The sequence below is a fragment of the Python bivittatus genome, unplaced genomic scaffold (genome assembly GCF_059951505.1).
Source record: "Python bivittatus isolate LINGU-HERP-01145 unplaced genomic scaffold, Pbiv_v1 ctg000330_np1212, whole genome shotgun sequence".
NCBI lineage: Eukaryota > Metazoa > Chordata > Lepidosauria > Squamata > Pythonidae > Python > Python bivittatus.
The window spans coordinates 18,767,824-18,790,483 of record NW_028277058.1 but is presented as its reverse complement, the minus strand read 5'-3'; the positions used below and the strand labels follow the sequence as shown (position 1 = coordinate 18,790,483).

The 22,660-nt window shown below is 38.4% G+C and overlaps 1 protein-coding gene and 1 long non-coding RNA gene across 2 annotated transcripts in view; both read right to left on the bottom strand.

Annotated features, from left to right (window-relative positions):
* Nucleotides 1–966: 966 nt before the first annotated feature.
* Nucleotides 967–13,580, bottom strand: RXYLT1 (ribitol xylosyltransferase 1). The gene is made up of 6 exons (XM_007431494.4): nt 13,239–13,580; nt 10,915–11,076; nt 6,447–6,549; nt 3,950–4,264; nt 2,584–2,754; nt 967–1,802 (listed from the first exon to the last, which is right to left on the bottom strand). Exons 1-6 carry the CDS (start codon nt 13,378–13,380, stop codon nt 1,382–1,384), a joined length of 1,314 nt encoding a protein of 437 aa, XP_007431556.2. The 5' UTR covers nt 13,381–13,580; the 3' UTR covers nt 967–1,381.
* Nucleotides 13,581–18,601: 5,021 nt separating this feature from the next.
* Nucleotides 18,602–22,660, bottom strand: part of LOC112541039 (uncharacterized) — a 105,410-nt gene continuing 101,351 nt past the window's right edge. Inside the window, exon 5 of the long non-coding RNA XR_003085073.2 lies at nt 18,602–20,754. This is a non-coding gene — a long non-coding RNA (uncharacterized LOC112541039). The remainder of the gene's footprint in view (nt 20,755–22,660) is intronic.

The following is a 22,660-nucleotide window of genomic DNA, read 5'->3' as shown; positions in this document are numbered from 1 at the left end:
AGCAATAATTATAGTATAATCTAGCACCCATTTTGCCATCTTCATTAGGATCCAATGAGAGAATTGCTCAACTGCTTTACTTATATCAACATATAGTATGTCCACCATGCAATTAAACTGGTCACTCTATCAAAAAAAGAAAAGAAAAAAAGATTAAACTGGTTTGGTGTGACCTGTCCATTCCTTTGAAAATGTGTTATACCCTGCCCAACTTCTAAGAATACAGGTAGTCCCCAGGTTAAGAAGGCCCATTTATGGATGACCCATAGTTAAGAACGGAGCCTATTGTATCAAAATTCAAGTTAAATACACAATGATTCAAGTTAAATACATAATAGTCCACATTCATTACACAATACTACTTATACAGTATTATACAATAATACTGTTCTGGCTTACATACAAATTCGACTTAAGGACAGGCCGTGGAACGGAACTCGTTCTTAAACTAGGGACTACCTGCATAGTTAAAATGAAATGTAATAAAGACAGAGATAGATGGATTGACATTCAAAAAGTCCCATGGATCTGTATGTTAAAGATTATGACCATGGAATTAATCTCATGAACGTTTAGCTGATTGATGTATTTGTGGTCATTTTTCAAATATTTAATTTTAAGCATACCTGACAGTACTTAAAATACTCTGTATTTGGAATTCAACTGAATCCATTAAATAGCAATCATGCAGTTTTACCATTTTCAGTGGCAAACATTTAAAAATAATTGTGTTAAGCAACTAACTTAAAAGGACTCCCTTCTGAAATCAAAACAACTGATTTGCATAGTTACTTTTCTTAAAAATATGCTTTAACCTTTATTCCATCCTCTAAAAAGCTAATTAAAAGCTTGTTATCCTTCTTTGTACCATTTTCAGATAGTGAATTTCTACCCCGCCATGAAAACAGCTGAATAATTTACCATAACTACCTTAATTTTATTGACAGAATGAAAACAATTGTTCCCTTAGTGAGATCTGTTTTCCAAACTGAAATCTTTGTAATTTATTTTAGTGGAGTAAAAGAAAAATAATAATTAAAAACAGCATCCAAATATTATTACATAATGTACAGGTAATGAAAAATACCCTACACATATCACACAGTGCACATCTTCTGCCTTTAAATAAGCTTCCTCCCAGGCAAGTGGGCTTAAAGACCACAACAAAAAGGGGTATTTTAAATAAATTTATCTGTCTGTACACATGTTGGGAAGAGCCAGCATTCATGCAGCATTTCTACATTACAGATACACATTTATTTTTCCTGGATGATTTTATGTTTTATTTACAAAATGTGAGAAAGAAATATTTTTTTTAAAAAAATGCATGACATTTCACTGAAAAGTTGCAAGAACCATTCTTCAGTTCATACAGTCATAATCAATCACCTTTACCCTTAGGTAAGAATGATTTTTCTAATGTGCTAATAAATTTTTGTCTCATCTGTGCTTTGAATTGCTGATACCATTCCATAAGCATTTTCCTCCTTTGAATCTTTTGTTGTAGAGTCATATTCTGCTCTTTTTCCAAAACAGCAGGAAGCTCTTTCCAGTTTTTAATAAAGATAAAGGGAGCTCCCATGGACTTTAGTAATTGCAGTGGTGCTCTGTGGTGCACAGATGAATTTCCACAATTGCCTGGTGTCATTACATCTTCTACCACAGGAACAGAGCCAAATGAACAAGCCTCATAGATTCTATAGCATTCGGTATTTACTCCCACTGGACATAACGTGAGATCGCTGTCTAACAATGCATCTTGATAGATTCTCAAACTCTCATTGGTTTCTTGAGGAGTCCACCTAAAACAGGACAACAAAGGCTGAAAATGCACTGTTGTTCATAGGTAAATAAAATGCATAAGAAAATATAAACATTCACAATCTATTTTCAGTACAACACGTCAGCGTAGTAGCTACAGCAACAATAGAAACGCCTAAAGATTAGGGACTGGACACTGCAAATCACTGCAATCTATTCAACTATTACTACTATTTACTTAGTAACTGGATTATATTTTTATAAGTTACCTTGGATTTAAGTAAAGCAAGTATCCTTTGACTTGAAATGGACTCCTAGTGATTTCTTGCACCCATTTTTGGTACTGCAGCAGCAAAAATAATGTGCTGTGCCCTTATCCAGGATGTCTTTTTGACTTCCCAGTTCTAGCCTTCCATGAAGGTCTCAAACCAAGTGCTTATTTAAGCCCAATTTTGTTTAGCTTCTGAGCCCATACTAAGTCGGCCAGATGCTGCCACTTGCTAAGGGATTCTAATGGTAAGTTAAAAGACATTTTCAGAAGATAATTCACAGAAACAAGGATTCTGATCCTCTAAGTCCCTCAATAGCAGAACTTCATTCTATTCCACACATTTAAATTTCACATGTAAACACAATGCCTATAGAATTTTTAAGAGGTATCACAGCTAGAACCATTAAAAACTTTCTTATCCCCAACAATCTTAGCTATTTTCCTCCATTACTATAAATAAGATTGCATTATATTGCTCCTGCAGTCAAGACAAACATCAATACAGTATTTTAATCTCTTAAAGGTTTTATGGTTACAATGATATTTCTTACTGTTCTCTGGCTGAAATCCAACAGAGCTTGTGAAGCCCACTTTGCATCAATACCTCCAATACGATTTCTCTAGTTGAATTCTTATAAACAGTTCCTAAGAAGTTACACTGATATGATCTTGGTCTTTGGAGCATTGACCAACTCGGTTCAACCACAGGAAAATGTCTGTAACTATAAACAAAGAATTGCATAAGCACACTAATTAGACTGAAAATGATACTTTATTAGGCCTCTTAGAGAGTACAATCCTATATGTATATGATCTGGCAATAACTGAAATCAGTGGCATTTATTTTTTAGTTGGACAACACAGGATTGCACTGTCTGTCATCTACTTTTTTCTCAGTTTGCATGAGCTCTATATCCCAAACTTCCTTATTCTTATTCATTGGTAGGGATCATCCTGACTTTGGGAGGGATGTATTCCATAGGGTAGGGCTCCTACAGAGAATGCCATTTTATGGAACCTTGTTCCCACTATGGTGGGAACCTACAGTACCCCCTCCCGGCTAGATATCGCTGGGTGGGCAGATTCCACTTGCAGCAAAGGGTCTTGAAGGTAATCAAGACCCGAGCTATAATGGGCTTTATAGATAATCACCAACACCCTAAATTGTGTCCTGAAGTCTACTGGCAATCAACACAACTCCTGCAAGATAGATGCTTTTCTATTAAACTATTAGTACCAGTTAATCGAAAGTCACATTCTGCAACAGTTGCCGCTTCCAGGTTTTCAAGGGGGCTCAATGGAGAATGGATTGCGGTAGTCTAACTGTGAGATGGCAAGGTATGAATAATTATCTTCAGAACTGCATGATCCAGGAAAAGTCATAGTTGGTGGCTAGTGAAAGCTGGTCAAAGGCTTCCCTATCTACAGCCTCCACTTGCAGAGTTTAGAATACCCTGAGCTTATGTACCTGTTCTATTGGACAGTGTTACCCTACATCTGAGGAGATTCACAGCAATATATGAACCTCCATAGATCCAGAAGGTGTTTGTACCAACAGAGTCTCAGTCTATTCCATCCCATCCAGTCCTTCACAGCAATATTAGTTGAAATAACACGAACTTTAAATGTATCTTATCTCCAATTCGTAAGTATATTAACTTAGACATGTCAACACACTTATTTCTTAACAGATATTTAGGAGCAGCTCCATACATTTAAACTTGTTTCTGGTTCTTAAGTATGAAAATTCTAACACAAAAGTTTAGTACTGAATTGTTGTTTATAAAACAGCAATTTCACAACTATTTAAATATTCAAACTATTTTCATGTTAATTTTATGTACCTGAATCTGGAGGAAAACTTTTCAAATTGCATACAAATTTTAAAACTCTTCTTTGATTGCATTCAACACTTACGTTGCTACTCCTAGAGGCCATTGAAAAATATCTTCTTCATTCACTATGGGGCTGTCGTAAACTAGAAAAAATCGTTCCACAAACCCTCCATAGGATTTTAAATAAGGATAAATCCATTCATTGTTGCACTGTTCATTCCCAAGCAACACAACAGCAACATGCTGCAGCTTGTGTGTTTGCACTAACGTTTGTGCATAATGTAGCCACTGAGTGGCGTAGGAGATCTTTCCTTCCTCTCTGCCATTCAGTATTAAGACGACAGTTTCAGATTCTACAGAGAAGTAACCAGGGACTACAGCTGGGCCTGTGATGAAACTGTGAACAACAAAGCACAAACACAAAAAAGTGTACAGGTGTGTGTGTGTGTTTACATACACAGAGATACATACACACAGATAGCCACTTTAAATAACAGTTGCCGCTTGTGTCTCACTGATGCTCAATGTAATTTTATTCTATTTTTTTTATGTGATATATAAAAGCACTCTACAACTTCTCCAACAGCAAAAGGGAATTACAAGGCTCCCTTTAATCTGTCAGTGTCAACCCTTAATGCAAAGTCTTAAAGCTCATTAAGCCAACAATATGGATGCGAAGTGAAAAGCAACTGTACAGGTATGTTATCACACAAATACTGAGACTACTACATGCTAAGGCTGCGGGGATTTCTGTTAGAATAGCAGTGTCTTTTTGCCCTGTTAGGTAGCAGCATTTAGCCAATCTTGGCTGATTTCAAAATATTAAGCAAGGCTGGACCTGATAAACTGAATGGGAGATTACTAGGAATTCCCAGAGCTATAAGGCTGCACTGAGAAACTGAAGAAATATCCTGCCTTTAATTTCAGTATACTTTGAACTAAATAGAGATTGAGCACCAAAAATGATTGTGGCGATAAAAACAATTTAACACATTTTATAAGTAAAATAATAAAGTATGCTGGATTTGCCAATATTCGTATAATGCATTTCAGTTTGCTCAAAATACATTGTATTAGTTTAATCTGAATTCAGTTCTGTGTATCTATCATAAGATCATATTTCCGAAAGCAAACTAGTAAGATAGAAACAAAAGAACTGTTTCAGTTTTAAATTTAAACCATACTACAATTTAAAAAGAATCTAATCAGTGCAATCAAAACTGAAGTAGCCAATGTTTTTCAGGAAGGAGAGCTGACTGATCAAGTAATTATGCCTACTGGCTATCCAATCAGTTCATCTTTCACAGAGACACATCCTTTCCCTTAGAACTATGGTATTATGTGCTCCAATCCCTAGGGCAGTGTTGTCCAAACTTGGCCACTTTAAGATGAGTGGACTTCAACTCCCAGAATTCCCCAGCCAGCATGGCTGGCTGGGGAATTCTGGGAGTTGAAGTCCACTCATCTTAAAGTGGCCAAGTTTGGACAACACTGCCCTAGGCACTTTCATTTTGTAGGGACTGAAAACAACCCCATTACTGCCATCCAGTCTAGATGCAAGTATTATATGTTGTATAATACATTTCAGTTTTCAAGTATTATATGATAAATGTAAAAAAGGAAGGCAGCTTTTCCAAATCAAGCAAAGTTAAAAAAGAAAAAGAAAAAGCACACCCAGTGACCTTTCCTTCACTGACAGTGCTGAATCCAGGATTCCCAAGCTGCATACCTTATTGTTAAGAGAGTGCAAAGCCATTCAACATTCCCTTATGGAGTAATCCCATTTTATCTGGATTATGCTTCGGTTTATTAGTCCTCATCCAATCCAAATCTATTTCCAGATACCTGTGCAAGATTTTCTGAATCTCCCTAGGATTTGGAAACGCAAAGTAAAGCTATATATCAGCCACATCCTGATGATATCTTAAAAAGTGTAAGGAAACACTGAACTCTTTGACAATTTAGTCATCATACTCCTTATGGCTACTATACTCTAAAGCAGGGATGGGTAACCTTCTTTAGTAGAGTCTGATCCTTGAAGGAGTAATAATCAGGAGCTGCATCACATGTCCGTGAGGGAGGGGGCAAAAGCAGAAGGGGTGGAGTCAGGCCAAAACTGTCTGTCCTTTCACCCTCACAAAACAGTCTTGAAAACTGACAAGGCCAGAGCTTTCATTTCTTTTTTCAGGTAGCAATAGTTTATTGTTACATTCCATTTTGATTAATCTGTGAAAAATACAACTCATTAAAATGTCTGGATTAAAAATCACTGTTTGAAATGGCTTATTGCTGTTAAATGAATACATAAACAAACAAACAAACAAACAAACCCTGTATAAATGGTGGGGTGAAGAACAAATCAAAGGTGCCTCAACCTCAGTTTTAAAAATCCATTTGTTTCCCTCACTGGCAACAGAAAATATTCTTTAGTATTAAATAGGGCAGGAAAGATCCATGTTGTTGAATAAACAGTCATATATAAATTTTACGTTATTTAATGTGCAGAATTATACTTAGCATTATACTAGGCTATGAAAATACTATCACTACGTCGAAAAGATGCATCATACAGATGGTACCTGAAATGTGATTTTCCTATTTTTATGCTTCCTTCTCTCCACTGAGCTGATATGTCTGCAGGCTCAAGCAAACCTTCAAAGATGTGCTGCCACAAATAAAGTCCTATAAAATACAATTTATAATGTAATGATTAAGGAAATATTTGATCTTGAAAAAAGATAGCAAGATGAAAATAGCAAGATAAAGAAATATATAGAAAAATAAAACAACAAAGCAGGATAATTTCAAGAAAGCAATACAAATTAGCAAGGTAGATTTATGGTAAACCATAACTATTAAGTAAAATTAATAGAATATAAATATTCTCTTAAGGAATAAAAATAAGGTGCTTCCAGGCATGCTGGTGGGCAGATAACAGAGCCTTTACATGGCCAAGGTTTGATTCCAGAAGAATGATCTTTCAAAGCAGAAATGGCAGCTTCTTCAAGTAGGAATCCTTAATTTGCTCCATCCAAGATCGAAACTCCTATTTATTAAGCCATTATTCTTCCCAATACTAGCTGCATAGGGAATAGGGGACACCCGAGGTAAAGAATTATCTCATCTATAAATACAATGGACACATTCAGATTTGCCCAGTCGTGCTATTTCTTCAGCAAATCCTAGAAAGCAGTGCTTCCGTACTTTTCTTTGCTATTTTACACTGACTACATTTTGTAAAACTAATGAAATACAGTTACCTTTACAGTTTCAGCCTCAGTTGAAAATAAGTCTAGATAACTGCTTTTGACTGTATTTATATGCTGTATACTGCTTCTGAGGGGAATCTCCATCAGCTGTATAGGAAGAATGGTTTTGGGATTTCTACAATAATGTAGAGACTATCAAGGGATCTATCAGTGTTGTAAATTCCCAAAGGGATTAGCTAGATTTAGAGGTACACCAACATGAAAGGTACTACCTCTAATTTGACAGCTACTGGGCAAAACCTGATTAGAAAGGGAAATGTGACATGGGGAAAATGGAAACCATCCACAACTTGCATTACAGGTAGTCCTCAACTTACAACAGAATTGGGATAGGAATTTCCACATTGCTTAGTGACAGCAATTCCTGCAGTCCCAGTTGCTGTCATTAACTGAATCCCACGGTCATTAGGCAAGGCAACTTCCTGCCAGTTTCCTACAACCAAAGTCAGTGGGGTAGCCAGCAGGAAGTCCCAGGCCTGCAGGCAGGTAAGTGGTTGCTGCCTGGTGAGGGAGGGAGTGGGGGGGGGGGTGCAGGGGTGCGGAGGGTTGAGATGGGTGTGCGAGAGGTATGGTGCAAGGAGGGTGCGAGGAGGTGTATGAGAGGTATGGCGCAGGTTGGGGAGGGTGTGCAAAAGTGCAAGGGTATGCATGAGAGGTGCAGTGCAGGTTAGGGAGGGTCAGGGAGGATGCAAGAGAGGTATGGCACAGGTTGGGGAGAGTCAGGGAGTGTGATGGACTGGAATGGAGGAAGGGGGGGTGAAAATGGTGCTCTCGTCTCCAGAGCAACGCTCTGGAGATAAGCAGAGGAAGCTGGCGCATCCCTAAACATTCCAGAGATAGTGAATAGCGGTGCCTGGGAACTAGTGGTCAGTCTGAAAAGATTTCTGTAAACAGGCGCTGGCTAATAAACCTTGCTGATTGAACCTGCATGGAGTTCTTTGGGTTAGGCCTGATAGTGGGGGTGCGCAAGGGTGTGTGAGAGGCACAGCGTGGGAAGGGCACACAAAGGTGTGCAAGGGGGCAAGAGGCACAACAGAGGTCAGGGAGTCAGGAGGGTGCACAAAAGGTGCAGCATGGGTTGGGGAGGGTGTATGGGGGTGTGCGAGAGGCATCACATTGGTTGGGGAGAGTGCAAAGGGGTGCACATGTGATGCGGCTTGGGTCAGAGAGGGTGCACAAGGGTGCGAGGGGATGTGCAAGAGGTGCTTTGTGGGTCAGGAAGGGTACAGCATGGGTTGGGGAGGGTGTGCAGAGGTATGTGAGTGGCTGGCATAGTGCAGGAGCTGAAGAGCTGGGGGAGAGTGCACGAGTGCAGGGGACTTACCCCAGCGATTTGTGATATTTCCTGCCAGCCAGCAGGGAAGGCTGCAAATGGCGATCATGTGAGTGTGGGGCACCTGGCAACTGGTCTAAGTGCAAACAGGTTGCCAAGCACCCAGATTGCAATCATGTGACTGTGGGGGTGCTTGGGACGACTTGAACCCGAGGACCAGCCATAACACCATTTGTTCAGTGCCGTCATAACTTGGAACGGACGCTGACTGAATGGTTGCCGGTCAAGGACTACCTGTACTCAACTTCTATCTTAAAATAAGCGAATGAAAAAACTCTGTAATCCCACTTTAAAAAAACAAATCTATAAAATCCACAGGAAATTTTTTTCTTGTTCATGTGATTAAAAAATGTAGATCATACCAGCTTAGTGTACATATTAACCAAAACGTATAGTACTGTGCAAAAGTTTTAGGCAGGTGTGAAAAAATGCTGTAAGAATGCTTTCAAACATATATATTCTAATTGTTTATCAATTTACAAAAGGCAAAGTGAGCAAACAGAAGAAAAATCTAAATCAAATCAAGATTTGGTGTGACTACCCTTTGGCTTCAAAACAATATAAATTCTTACACTTGCATGCTTTGTACACTTGCACAAAGTCAGGGATCTTGTAGGATTAGAGTCAGGTGTATGATTAACCAATTATACCAAGCAAGTGCTAATGATCATCAATTTCATATGTAGGTTGAAACACAGTCATTAACTGAAACAGAAGCAGCTGTGTAGGAGGCTTAAAATTGGGTGAGGAACAGCCAAACTCTGCTACTAAGGTGAGGTTGTGGAAGGGAGTTTCATGTCACAGGTCATGCACCATGGCAAGACTGAGCACAGCAACAAGGCACAAGGTAGTTCTACTGCATCAGCAAGGTCTCTCCCAGGCAAAAATTTCAAAGCAGACTGGGCTTTCAAGATGTGCTGTTCAAGCTCTTTTGAAGAAGCACAAAGAAACAGGCAATGCTGAGGACCGCAGATGCAGTAGTCGACCAAGGAAACTTAATGCAGCAGATGGAAGACACATCATGTTTACTTCTCTTCCAGCAGTGCTATCACCACAGAACTGGCAGAAACCAGTGGGACCCAGGTACACCCATCTACTGTCCGGAGAATTCTGGCCAGAAGTGGTCTCCGTGGAAGAATTGTGGTCAAAAAGCCATACCTCCCAGGCAAAAGGTGGTAGGTCACACCAAATTGATTTGATTTGGGTTTTTCTTCTGTTCGCTCCCTTTGGATTTTGTAAATTGATAAACATAAAACAATTACAATATGTCTTTTTGAAAGCATTCTTACTTTACAGCATTTTTTCACACCTGCCTGAACTTTTGCACAGTACTGTATATTTCAGTTTTAAATCTGTAACCTGCTCTTTTCTGCTCCTAAGAAGTCAAATCAGGAAAGGAATAAGAAAGTAGCCTTTCTGGAAAAGTCTATCCATAAGGTGATTTTCACTTTTCTCCAGGACATGCACGGAGATAACTGCTGCTTCTTTCTTCAATGCAGTTCACTGATGCTTGCTTCCAGCAAAGAAATGTAGCAGAGATTAATGTAAAGAAATTACACTGAAACTACACTGTGAAAGTTTTGAATTTGAACTTATTGTTCTGATTTGCTGGAAGTGTTCCAATGCTATTCTGATCACTCTGGAAGTTTTATTTTTTTAGTTTGGAACAGCTGTTTTTGTGCTTGAAATGAGATCATTTCAAAGGTTGGAAGAGTCGTTTCAAACTCAGAACAGAACAACTGTTCTGTACAAATGTACACCGCACAGAAGTGTTTCGGCCCCTCTGACTGAAATCCATATAACAGTACCTATATAGCATTAGTAAGAATGAGAAATGCCTCTTCTGATGTGGTGATAAGAGAAAAGAAGCAGGACTGGGGAAGAATGGCAACGAACTGCCAACAGCACCATATTTTTATAGGGCAATTTTTATTCATTGATTATATAATTCCATATACAACTATATATAATGACATAGTTATACAACTTTATAACTACAGATACAACTTTTTAACAATATAATGTGCGTGTATGTGTGTGTGTGTGTGTGTATATATATATATATATATATATATATATATATGTCTTGTATACCGTATTTCAAAAATAGCTCCTGGGATTTAACAACTATAAAACTATATAACTACAAAGACAATTTTTACACCTACAGAAAGAGTGGTATCCAAATTAACTTTTAAATATGCTGGCAGGCAATTATATGCCTCATTTCACAATTAACTTGATCTTAATTACTCCTTCTTGAAAGAAAGCCTAATCAATGTTAGTGAAACATACTTCTGGCTTTGTTTTAGGGTAAGAATATATTATTTCCTAAGATGTACATATCCACTGAATACAATAGAAATTCTAAATGTAAATGTTTACAATTAAATTAAAAGAGTAAGTAATAATATTTTAAAACAGCAGTTAATTACAAATGCTTACCAATAGCAGCTTTCCCCCAAATTTGTACCCTGAAGTCTGTGGGTTCCTGTTGCAATGATATCTTTTTCAGCAACTGAAGGCTACTTGCAGATTTCTGCTGCAAATAATTCTTCTCATCAACTTCCCAAGGATTCCATTCTTCAACTCCCAAAACAGCATGTTCTAGGAATCAAAAACAAAAAAACCCCATACAAACACCTCATACTGATTGTCTCAAAGAGAGACATTTTACTCCAATATGTCCTTGAAATAATAAGAGATTGTTATAAACCCATTTAGTACACATACCAAAAATGAAATATCAGAAATGTGTAAATGGTTTTCCAAATCATGAAAGCATCTACATTAACCATGATATCTTCAGATAGGGACTCATCTGAAATCTTTGCCATTCAGGACAAATAGCACAGGCAGTCCTTGTTTAGCAACCAAAATTGGGACTGTCAATTTGGTCGTTAAGCAAAGCAGCCACTAAGTGAAACTGTGACTGTGCTTATGATCTTACTTCAGCTTTCCTTTACTTTACAGACCTGTGAAGGTTATAAATGCGAGGATTGGTTGCAAAGTTTTTCATCATCACTGTAACTGCGAACAGTCACTGAATGAGGCAGTTGTTAAATGAGGACTACCTGTACTGAACTAGACAGACCAATGGCCTGATTCTGTCCCTAAGTTAAAGCTTTCTCTTGGTCTCCATTCCCACCTGTCAGATATCCTCAATAATTGGGCTAGCTCAATAGAGTTCATTAAGAATGTAATAAATTTCTGACTGATGAATTGTAACTCCCTTCAGACCCCAGTACTTCAATGTTTAAATGGCAGTTACATTACTTCTGATATGCTGTCTACATTCAACTCTCAAAGCATCTCTGATGTGTTGGGCATGTATGTTTGCTAAATTAGTAAAAAGAAGTTCCAAGTCCAACAATGCTTATTAAACAAATTTAGTGCGATCTACTCATTTCCCTCTAACTTTTACCAGTTACAGGTAGACCTCAACTTATGACCATTAATTCAGTGACCAGTCCTCAGAGTTCTGACCGTCCCAGCATTCCTGTGGTCACGATTGCGATCTGGGTGCTTGGCAACCAGCTTGCACAACCGGTTGCAGTACCTTGCAATCACGTGATTGCCATTTGTGACCTTCCCTGCCTTTATCTCATAGAGAAGAAAAACAAGCTTCCAAAGCCAGAAAGGATCTGCTGGTGGGAGCAAAACAATCTACAGAGGTACCTCTGAGTTAACCAGATTATGCTTTAATGTTGAAGAAAAAAAGAAAAAATAATTACTACTTCAATTATTATCATCATCATCATCATCATTATTTTGGTGCTTAGTTAGTCTTGACTCCTGGTGACTGCCTGGGCAAGTCTCTGCAGTTTTTTTGGCAAGTGCTTTGCCACTGCCTGCTTCCTAGGGCTGAGAAGGAGTGACTGGCCCAAGGTCACCTAGCCAGCTTTGTGCTTAAGGCAGGATGAGAACTCATGGTCTCCTGGTTTCTAGCCTGGGGCCTTAACCACTACACCAAATTGGCTCTTTCTATAAGAATATAATTGTGGGAAACCAAACTGGCTATACCATTTCAGTTACAAACTGTTAGTGGTTAAACAGAAAAAAAGATATAACTCCAAATGTGCAAATGGACCTGTTCTCCTATCTTTCCGTTATTTTTAATTTTTAACAGTACCATTGTAGAACAAACCTAATATAAAGGTAGTCTCCAGTTTAAGAATGAGTTCTGTTCTGAAGGTCTGTCCTTAAGTTGAATTTGTATATAAGTCAGAACAGTACTATTATAGAATACTGTATAAGTGGTATTGTGTAATGAACTCGAACCACTGTGTATTTAACTCAAATTTTGCTACAATAGGCTCTGTTCTTAACTATGGGTTGTTTGTAACCTGGGTATTCTTAACCCAGGGACTACATCTCATACTAAAAGACATTTCATTAAGAAACATAAAGACTTCAAAGATACTGCAGAGCAGTCCAGATGTTAATGCTGTAGTAGCCAGATCTTGAGATGTGAAAGCTAAAACACAACAGTTAACTAGAGGAGGATATGCAAGTCCCCGCGAAGGATTACTTGAAGCTATAGAACATATGCAACAGAGAGGCCGGGATCACAGTTTGCCACGCGCTGTGCTTCTCAATGCGTAAAAAGAGAAGGCGCGACTAAGCGGATAAGCACTCAGCCGATGCGGATCTATTGAGTTCAGCCAGCCTTACAGCCAGCCTTGAAGCCGAAGCCTGAGGGGCAGAAAAGGAGTCTATCTCCATCTGATGGCGCTGAGAGGAAGGGCGGAGCGCCCCCGTTTCCTTACCTCGCCCCTGCTTCTCCCGCTGGCCCGCCCGTGCGGCAGCAGGCCGGCGAGGCTTCAGAAAGACGCTGTAAGCCGCGTAGAGGGAAAAGACCAAGTAGGCGATCAACAACGCGGAGCAGAACCGCTTCCGAGTCAGCCGCATCCTTCACAGCCCAACGGGGGCAGCCATCTTTCGCAGGGGGAGAAAGACCCCGCGCCGTGACGCCACGCTTGGCCGGCTGCTGCTTTTGCCTGATGCGAATTGAACTTGGGTTTGCTTGCCGTAGTGTTGTTTCCAACTAGGCCGCTTTAAGCGGCGTGGACTTCAACTCCCAGAATTTCCCAGCCAGCATGCAGAATTTCCCAGCATGCTAGCTGGAGCATTCTGGGAGTTGAAGTCCACGCCGCTTAAAGCGGCCAAGTTGGAAAAAACGTTGGCTTACTCTCCTTCAGTAATTCCAAAAGGAGCTTCAGAATCTCCCTGCTGTCTCTTAAAGAAGGCAAGAGAGACAGAACTGAGTATCATACCAGTTAAATCATCCTTGATGTAATTAAGTTCTACTTCCTACAGGAGAACAGAGCACGCTTGTTCATTAGTGGACTGTTAAGAGCTCAAAGGTTTACTGATTTTTCTGTGCACTCGCTGAGTTTGCCCATAGTGTCAAATAAGTAATATTGATACTGTATTTCCATAGGGAAAAATTTTTTTTTGTCATTCTCTTGTCCTTAAGTTACAGCTGACCAGAGTTTGCATCCACAGCTATTTTAGCTTTTGGCAGGGATGTTTTAATGGATAATTAATTAACTGTCATGCCATATTTCTTCCAATTTACCAAATGCACATCTTTTATTCATGTGCTATCTGTTCATTCATCTATTCATTAATAATACTCATGAGTCTTTTATTGAGGTCTGTTAAAATATAAATTTAAAATAAATGATTAACAGTTTCTTTGAATATTATTCTTCTGAATTAAAACATTTAATCATTTTATGCATCGTTGAAGGGTTTCCAGAAATTGTTAGTGCTTGCTTTAATTTTGAATATAAAGATACTTAGACTTATGTTTTCTTAAATGCTACAATTTAAGTTGCCTGTTGGCATTTTGTTTGTAATGTAATTTTCCCCCCCTAAATATTGAAAGTAAAAGATTTTGTTTGTCTGTCAGCAAAAAGAAATTCCTTCTACAGTAGCCCACACAGTTCTCTAAATCTTCTTCAGAGAATTAAGTGACCCCTTGGACAGATTTGGGACCAGTAGTCCACTTGCATGATGTCACATGTTGCCCTGAAAGATATTAGAATCATGTTCAATATTCACAATCAAGATACAATTTATTTCAAGTTTTACTGCTGGTTAATACTGTAATGTTAAAGATGATTACATTTCAAGTATCTAAAAAACAGAAAATAAAATACAAAATATATTGTAATATTTGCTTTGATGGCTGAATTATTAGAATAATTCTAATCAAGATTACTTATTTTAAATTCAGCTTGACCACTGCATTTACTGTTAAAGAAGTTTGAAAAGTCATACATCAGTATAAAGCAGTAAGAATTCACAAAGAAACTTAAGAGATTGCTGTTGGTTTTACCTGTGGATTTAACCATCTGTCAGAACTCATCCTCACCTTTATATGCCACCTCTCCTAGTCTGGGGATCAGCTGCCTAGGTGGCAGAAGTGACACGCTGAGGAGGAAAGTCTGTTTAACCACCAGGTTTCTGAGCTGATCCAATGGAGACCTTGATCAGCCCAAGTAGCTGACAGGCTGAACATCAACTGAGAGGCAAGATAGGGAGAGAACTATGTGACGTGACTCCCCCTCCACTACTTTGTTGTGCAGTCCCACTGCATCTGTCAGCTATTGTTCAAGCAGGTTTGGAATATGGGTTTAGCCCTCTTCTAGGAAAGCACTAAGCCTGAACAATAGCTTACAGGAGGTATTGTGTGAGCTAGCTGTCTCTCACCACACAGTGCAGCCTCCCCCCACTACCACTGATCAGCTGCTATTTGGGCTGATCCATGTCTCTGGACCTTTTTCTGCCTCAACTGTTGCAGCATTCAGGACTTTTACATGTACACTAATGAAGATAAACAATTATGCAGAACATCCATAATGCTTTGTAGATGGTTACTTGAATGGACAGGAACTATTCATCCCCTGAAGAACTTGTAGTCTTCATTTTTGCCAAAGAAGTATATCCATTTTACAGAATCCTCCAATCTTTTAAGAAAAAGCTGCTAGTGTTGAGTAATAAAGTCATACAGTTGCCTTCCTCACTGTGATGTCTTTAGATGTAACAATCAATATAGCTGGGTATTGAAGTCCCAGTATTTGGAGGACACTAGATTACAGAAATCTGCCATTATAGCTTAGTTTCCTGAGATCATTTGGAAATTGTATTCCTCTCTGTATCTAATTGAGAACCCAAGTTGAATGATAGTCCCATATCTTACACCAGGTATGTATGACAGAATTATTTGTAAAAGACATTCTCAGAATGATTTCTTAGTTAATCATTGGTTTAAGCATAATAATAACTTATCTGGTAGTATTGCAAGTATAATACTAGAGCTAAAAAAAGCCAAATGTTGTTTTTAATTAATACATAAAATTGGCATGGTTTCTTCTCAAATATGTTATTTACTACTGAATAGCTACTTCATCTTCTTATTGTTTCAAGTTAGCTGAAGTCAAAGTAATTTGTCATTGTCTTCTGCTGATAAATTGTTTAGATTACAACAAGAATTTATTGTTTTCTGATAGAATTTCAGGATATGATATCTCTGATCAAAATTCATTGGAAATCTTATTTTAGCCTGAAGGAATACCAAGTACTTATGGTTATTCCCCTTATACATGTGATTCCACAAATCTCCTGACAATTGTTGAAGTTACAGGGGAGTGGGAGAAAATTCATAACAAAATATTATTTCTATTTTAAATGAGCAGCGGGGAGAATAGTGAAAGAAATATTTTCTCCAGTGAGTGACTTAAAAATAAACTTAGGAAGCATGATGAGAGCACATATTTGTTATATCATCTGTTTACTGTATGTTCTTTGAAAGATTTTTTAAAATCAGATTTTAAAAAAAAACATTGTAATTCATTCTTGAATAACATTCTGGTTTTAGAATTAATTACCAAGTTGGAAAGGGCATTTAAGCCATCAAGTTCAAACTCCCTGCTTTGTGCAGGAATCCAGATTAACATACCATGTCAGGTGGCTCTCCAACCTTTGTCTGAACACAACCAGTAGTGTGTTTGCTACTTCCCTAAATAATTAATTCTGTTGAACTCTTCTTATTATAATATTTTCCTTTCAACTGGAATCTTTATTCTTTATGCTAAATCCATTATTCCCTGCCCTGCTTTCTGAAATGATAGAGACAAGTCTTGGTTTTCTTCTGTGTGACATCCTTTTAAGTACTTGAAGCTATGACTTCCCTCCCAGCCTTCTCTCATGAAAGAGGTGCCCATTAAATCATTAAGTTCTATGGAGTAAGATTGATGGATCTGGAAATGCTTAGTTCTGAGAAGAGAAGGCTGAGAAGGGATATAATGGCTTCAGATTAAAGCCAAATCCCCACTAAATCTGAATGGGATTTTTAAGCCCCCAAACACAAATATATTTGAGATAATCTATTTCTAATCCAACCCATCCAATCAAACCTCCACTGAGCTGTCTTTGCCCCTGCTCTCCCCAGTGCACATATAGACACACTTTCTTTGTTTCTCTTCCTCCTCCTCTCCCATAAACAATAATAATAATTGTCTCCCATAAACAAAATGGTGAGACATAATTTACAGAAACCTATACTGAATCACTTGTTACCTGGGTCAATAAGGACCATGCTAGGTGTTCTAGTTCCTGGACATCTGGTGACAAGTAGGCTACAGGACTCAGAACTGTTGGCTGATCAACCAAGGCCAGCAGCTGCAAGACTACTGGAAGAAAAGTTGTTTACTGGTCGCAAATATATGAAGACTGAAAACAAAGAAATAATGATCTGCTATTACAAGTCAAGTCCAACAAGAAGAGGATATTTGAAAAGAATGCACAAGTTCTAGAAAGAACAACATCCAGAATCAGAAATAACACAACAGAGGCTAAAAAATCAACATTGATTTATAATACAAAATAAAATTTTCACAGAAGTAGAATAGGTCTATCCAGGGCAAAGAAATCGAAGCCTTGCCAGAAGCAGTTCAGACTATACAGGCAAACCAGGGGGAGTTGGCAGTAGAGGAAGCCAGCATAGCTATTGAATTGTTTTCACCCTCTCCTCTGCCTTCTCCTCAGAAAGAACAAAGCCCTCTAACTAAAAAACAAGAGGAACTGAAACGAAGAATGACTGAGCTTCTAGCACAGCACAAAAACAACAGAATAAGGTTGCCTGCATTGAAGCTTGTAACAAAGAAAAAGCTAGGACAAGTATTAAAAGATGCCAATATTGTAATATTAGATATAAGCACCAGCTCACTGCAAGAAACAAACCAACTAATGTACACCATGGCTGCAGTTATAACTGAATACCTTGGATGCAAAAGTCAACAAACAAGAAAAAAAGCCAAACAGCACACCACCAAAATGGAAGATCAGGTTGGAAAATAAGATCAGCATGTTAAGATCAGATGCAAGCAAGCTAGAAAAGATGAAAGAAAAGAAGCTGAAAAACAAGACCAAAGAATACCTGATCAAGAAATATCACCTAGAAACAAGGAAGATCAAGGTAGCACTGGAAATAATAAAGCAGCAAATAACAGCCATAGCCAAAAAGATCAGCAGATACGAAGCTCAAATTGCATGCTATAGGCAGAATCTCCAATTTCAGTCGAATCAGAAATGTTCTACCAATCCATCAATGGAGAGACTGCAATGAACCAGTCAAAGAAGAAACAGTGCAGTTCTGGGTGTGGCTATGGGACAACCCAAAGAAATACAACAAGACTGCAGCTTGGATAAAGGAGATGGATAAGAAGAAGAAAGAAGCTGAAATGAAAGAACTTGTAATAACAGCAGAAATGGTGGAGAAAAGGGCAAAGATGATCAAGAATTGGTCAGCACCAGGTGAAGATGAACTGCATGGTTTTTGGTTGAAACATCTGACTGGCCTGCACCCACTCATTGCCAAGCAGTTTAACAACATAGTGCAATAGGTGAAATTGAAGATTGGTTAACATCTGGCAAAACATACCTGAGAATGAAAGATCCAACAAAAGGGGCAGAACCAAGCAACTACAGGCCAATTACTTGCTTACCAACAACTTTCAAATTGCTAACGGGTGTGGTAGCTGATGCAGTCCAACAGAATCTAGTTGAAAACAAGCTCTTTCCATCTGAGCAGAAAGGAAACCACCTAAACAGCAGAGGAACAAAAGATTAGCTCCTAATTGACAAGATGATTTTGGAAAAGTGCAAGAGAAGGAAGACCAACTTGAATGTAATCTCATCAGCTACAGACTAACCATCTTCTTAAGAACCTTCTCCAGAAAGAGAAGGTTAGAGACTGGTTGATAGTTATCAAAGGCCATTAAGTCCAAGGACAGCCTCTTGAGGAAAAGGTATATCACCACCTCTTTTAAGGCTGGGGGCACCACCCCCTCCATCAAAGAGGCTGACATGGACCCAACTGCAACATGGACCCAACTGCAGGTTACCTTACTGGCTGCTTTCATAACCTAGGAGGGCCCCGATCCAGTAAACAGATGGCCGAGCTGAGAGTGCAGAGAGCCCTATCCACTTCATTAGGAGTAACTGGCTCAAACTCATCCCAGATCATGCTCCAGGCACCTCAGCCTGCTGGCCAGTCAGAGTCCAAGGCAGAGTGAATTTTTTCTTTCTGCACTTATACTCTTCCTGGGAGGGGAGGATACCAGCGAGGTAAAGGAAAGGAGAGGAAGAAGCCACATTAGCTGCAACTTTTCTGCAGGCATAGGGACACTAATGAGAGGCAGCTCTGGGATAATTCCAAGGGGGTGTGGCAATGTGGGGTGTTGGAGAGGATGGTAAGGCAAGTAAATGGTGTGGTTTGGATAGCTGAATGAGAGGGAGAATTGGTAGAAAGGAGAATGTGGTGGTGGCAGCGGCCTGGAATCAAAATATGTAAGGGAGTTTTCAAATGGACTAGATGGCATTCGTGCAACTCTCCTACAACTACATTAACACTTCTGAAGGAAGTGTCCACACATACACGCATGTACACACTCCCCATTCCTGCAAAAGAACTCAATGCAACTTCTATAGTGAAGACTAGTGCATCATGCACTTCTCTAGCCCCCCATGGTTTGGCACTAAAGTATCTGCATGGCTGTCTTCTCCAGCCAAGTTCATCATGAAAAAACCAATTGAGTTTTGCTACTTTCACAAGGTGAAGGGTGACTGAAGTTCACAGCCACTGTTTCTCAGTGGGACTACCTGCAATACTGGATCGGACATTCATTGTACCCCTACCCCACCTCCATCACTGAATGTTCCTCTTTCTCTTCCCACTTATTGCTGATCCACATCTTCTTGACTGATATAATAGTACTGCTGTTATGTGTTCCTCTCCTCATGTTAACCCTGATGCAGTGCTACAGTATCACCAAGTTCATTCACTTGGATTTCTAAGCAGATATAGACACTGTTAACATACATTGCAACTTCTCCATTCCTACTAATGTTGTCTCTTTGAAACAAATTGATATTTCTGTTGTTATATTCCAATCATGGACTCATTCCACTAGGTCTCCATTATAAATATTAATCATATTTGCCTTCCTGTACTAAGAATTCATGCTCATTATGTTAATTTCCTATATTTTGAGCCATATTAGTGTTTAGCCATATTAGTGTATAGACTATGAAAGCCAAGAACTTTATGAAGCAATATGCTTTTTTATTTTTCATAGAATTTGATTTCACCAACATTCCCAGTTCTTTCTACAGTATGCAAGTCTTTACTTCAATATATTTTTACTTCCAGATCTCACAGGATCAATTTAAAGCTCTCCTGATCAAGCTCACTCTGCTTTTGCCAAATATTTTTCGCCAGTCTTTATGAGGTCCAATTTGTCCTTCACTATGGTCCCAGAAACCAGAATTCTCCAGTGAACATCATTTACACAGCTAGACATTTATTTTCAACGTTCTAATTTTCCTTTCCAGTCTGCTCTTTGCTGTATATTTTTCTCCATGTGGGTTAGCAAGAAGGAATTATTGTCAGTGGACTCGATAAGTTTGGAAGCTGTTCTAGCACATCCCTAATTCTTGTTCCTGGTAAACTTTACAAGATGATGAGCCTGGTAATGCTCTTCAAATTTACTTTGTCTTCTTTTCTGCTCTTCAGGGATCCATAATTATATCTTCTGTTCTACAGTGTCTTTTCTCCCCCTCTCACCTGATAGTTGCTTTTGAGTGCCAATTCTGCAAAATATCTTCTGTAACTTTTGTTTCTGGTTGTCAGCTTGTCCACTGAGCTTACTGCTTTCTTTAATTCTCCTTCTGATGGACAGTCACCTCCTGTGGTCAGCTCCTCTTTTATTTTGTCTAAAAAATATATTTTCCCTCTTTTACAAGGTGAAGTATGGCCACCCATTGCTCCTGTTCTCATACCTTTTTTTTTTCAAGTACAACTTCAAGCATGCATTTGCTAAAACATATGTGCCAGATTCCTTTCAGACAGGAATACAAACATGTCACAAATATTACGGGTGACACTATATATATGACACTCTTGTGATTTTAGTTTTTTTAAGAAAAATATTGTGATTTTAAGTTTTTCAAGAAAAATATTGTGGACTCTTGCAGAAACTGTTTAAGTAAATGCATAGTCAATTATTTCACTGAAATCTATTGCTTATGCAATGAGATATTATCTTTCCCTTCCTTCTCCAGCAGCTATCTCTGTACATTCCCATGTCTGCTTCAGAGGCTGCGGAAATAGATTGTGAGGGGACATGGGTGTCTGCAAGAGAATAGTTTCTGCCAGTGGTAACATACAACTGGATTTTATTATAATTTGGCTTTAAAGTTGATTTATTATAAATATAGAGAAATCAAGCAAAATAATTGTAAATTGAGTAGAAATGTAGAAATGATCATGGAATTTATCAAATAAATTTCAGGGAATGCCAACTTGGAAAAAAAAACAGATCATAGGTGATCCTTCTGTTGGTGTTAAATAATTTAACTTTACAGAACTTTTTAACAATGAAGAATAAGAACTATACAGATAGTACAATATGGGCTCCGTATATTAAGCTTATATACTGTATGTAGAAGTATAAAATTTGTAAGTAGATGCAGAGTTTGCTCAGTACAACTTTGGACACAAAAAGCATCATAGATGGTGCCATACTTACATGCTACACTTATGCATCATTTTATTTGTATAGGAAAAATATGTATAAAGACATAAGCATTTGTATACCCAGTCTGGTTATATAGAATCCCACATGGGCAAATAGATTAATTTTCCTTTCCAATTTAGTAGCAAGAGTTAAACAGCATTTATTAACCAGTTAACACTTTGCTAGATTGATGTCAGTCCTTCAAGGCAAACCAGACTGGGATACCAGAGTTAAGAATGTTAATGCTACTTTATTATAAGGTTACAGTAGCAACATTTTGCAAGTCTGAATGTGCTTCCCCTCTCCCTCCCTTTATCTTCAGAACTAGGGAGGGTCATGTCTGAGACGCTTACTCAAATTACATTTCTGCCCCAAACTCAGATTTCTTTTATCTGATCATTGCCTTGGTTGTGGATTTTCCTTCTGTTCCTCTAATGGATGGTTATTCCTACCATCCATTAGATAAGGAGATGTGAAAAAAGTTTAATGTCTGGGGACAAAATGGTTATAATCAGCCCATGCTAAACATTATATCATTCGTTTTAAGTTCTGCATCTTGAAAACTAGGCAAATCAGTTTCAATTATATAATTAACATTCTGTTTATTCAGATGATAGAGATAGAGATGATAGATAGATAGATAGATAGATAGATAGATAGATAGATAGATAGATAGATAGATAGATAGATAGATAGACAGACAGACAGACAGACAGACTGACTGACTGACTGACTGACTGACTGACTGACTGACTGACTCTTTTTTGGCAGTTCTGTTCCACCACTGATGTTCTACTGTGCTTTATTTCCATATGTTTTTGGTGTGTGTTGCTTCAGGAAAACAATGGCAAAACACAAAAGAAGATTCTAGGCACAAGCCAAGACCTCTTTCTGAAGCAGCCTGCAAAAATCAGAAGAGATTACTTAGCAGACTGGAGCCACAGAGGACTAAGCTATAATGTGGGAAAATTTCCCTTCATTTTTATGGTCTCTCAGAATCTGATCATTGACAAAGGTATTTAGTTGCATAGGGTTTCTGTTATTAAAATAAATGCTCTCACAAATTGAGCAGGAGTAAGTCTTTTTCAGGGTAACACTTTTAA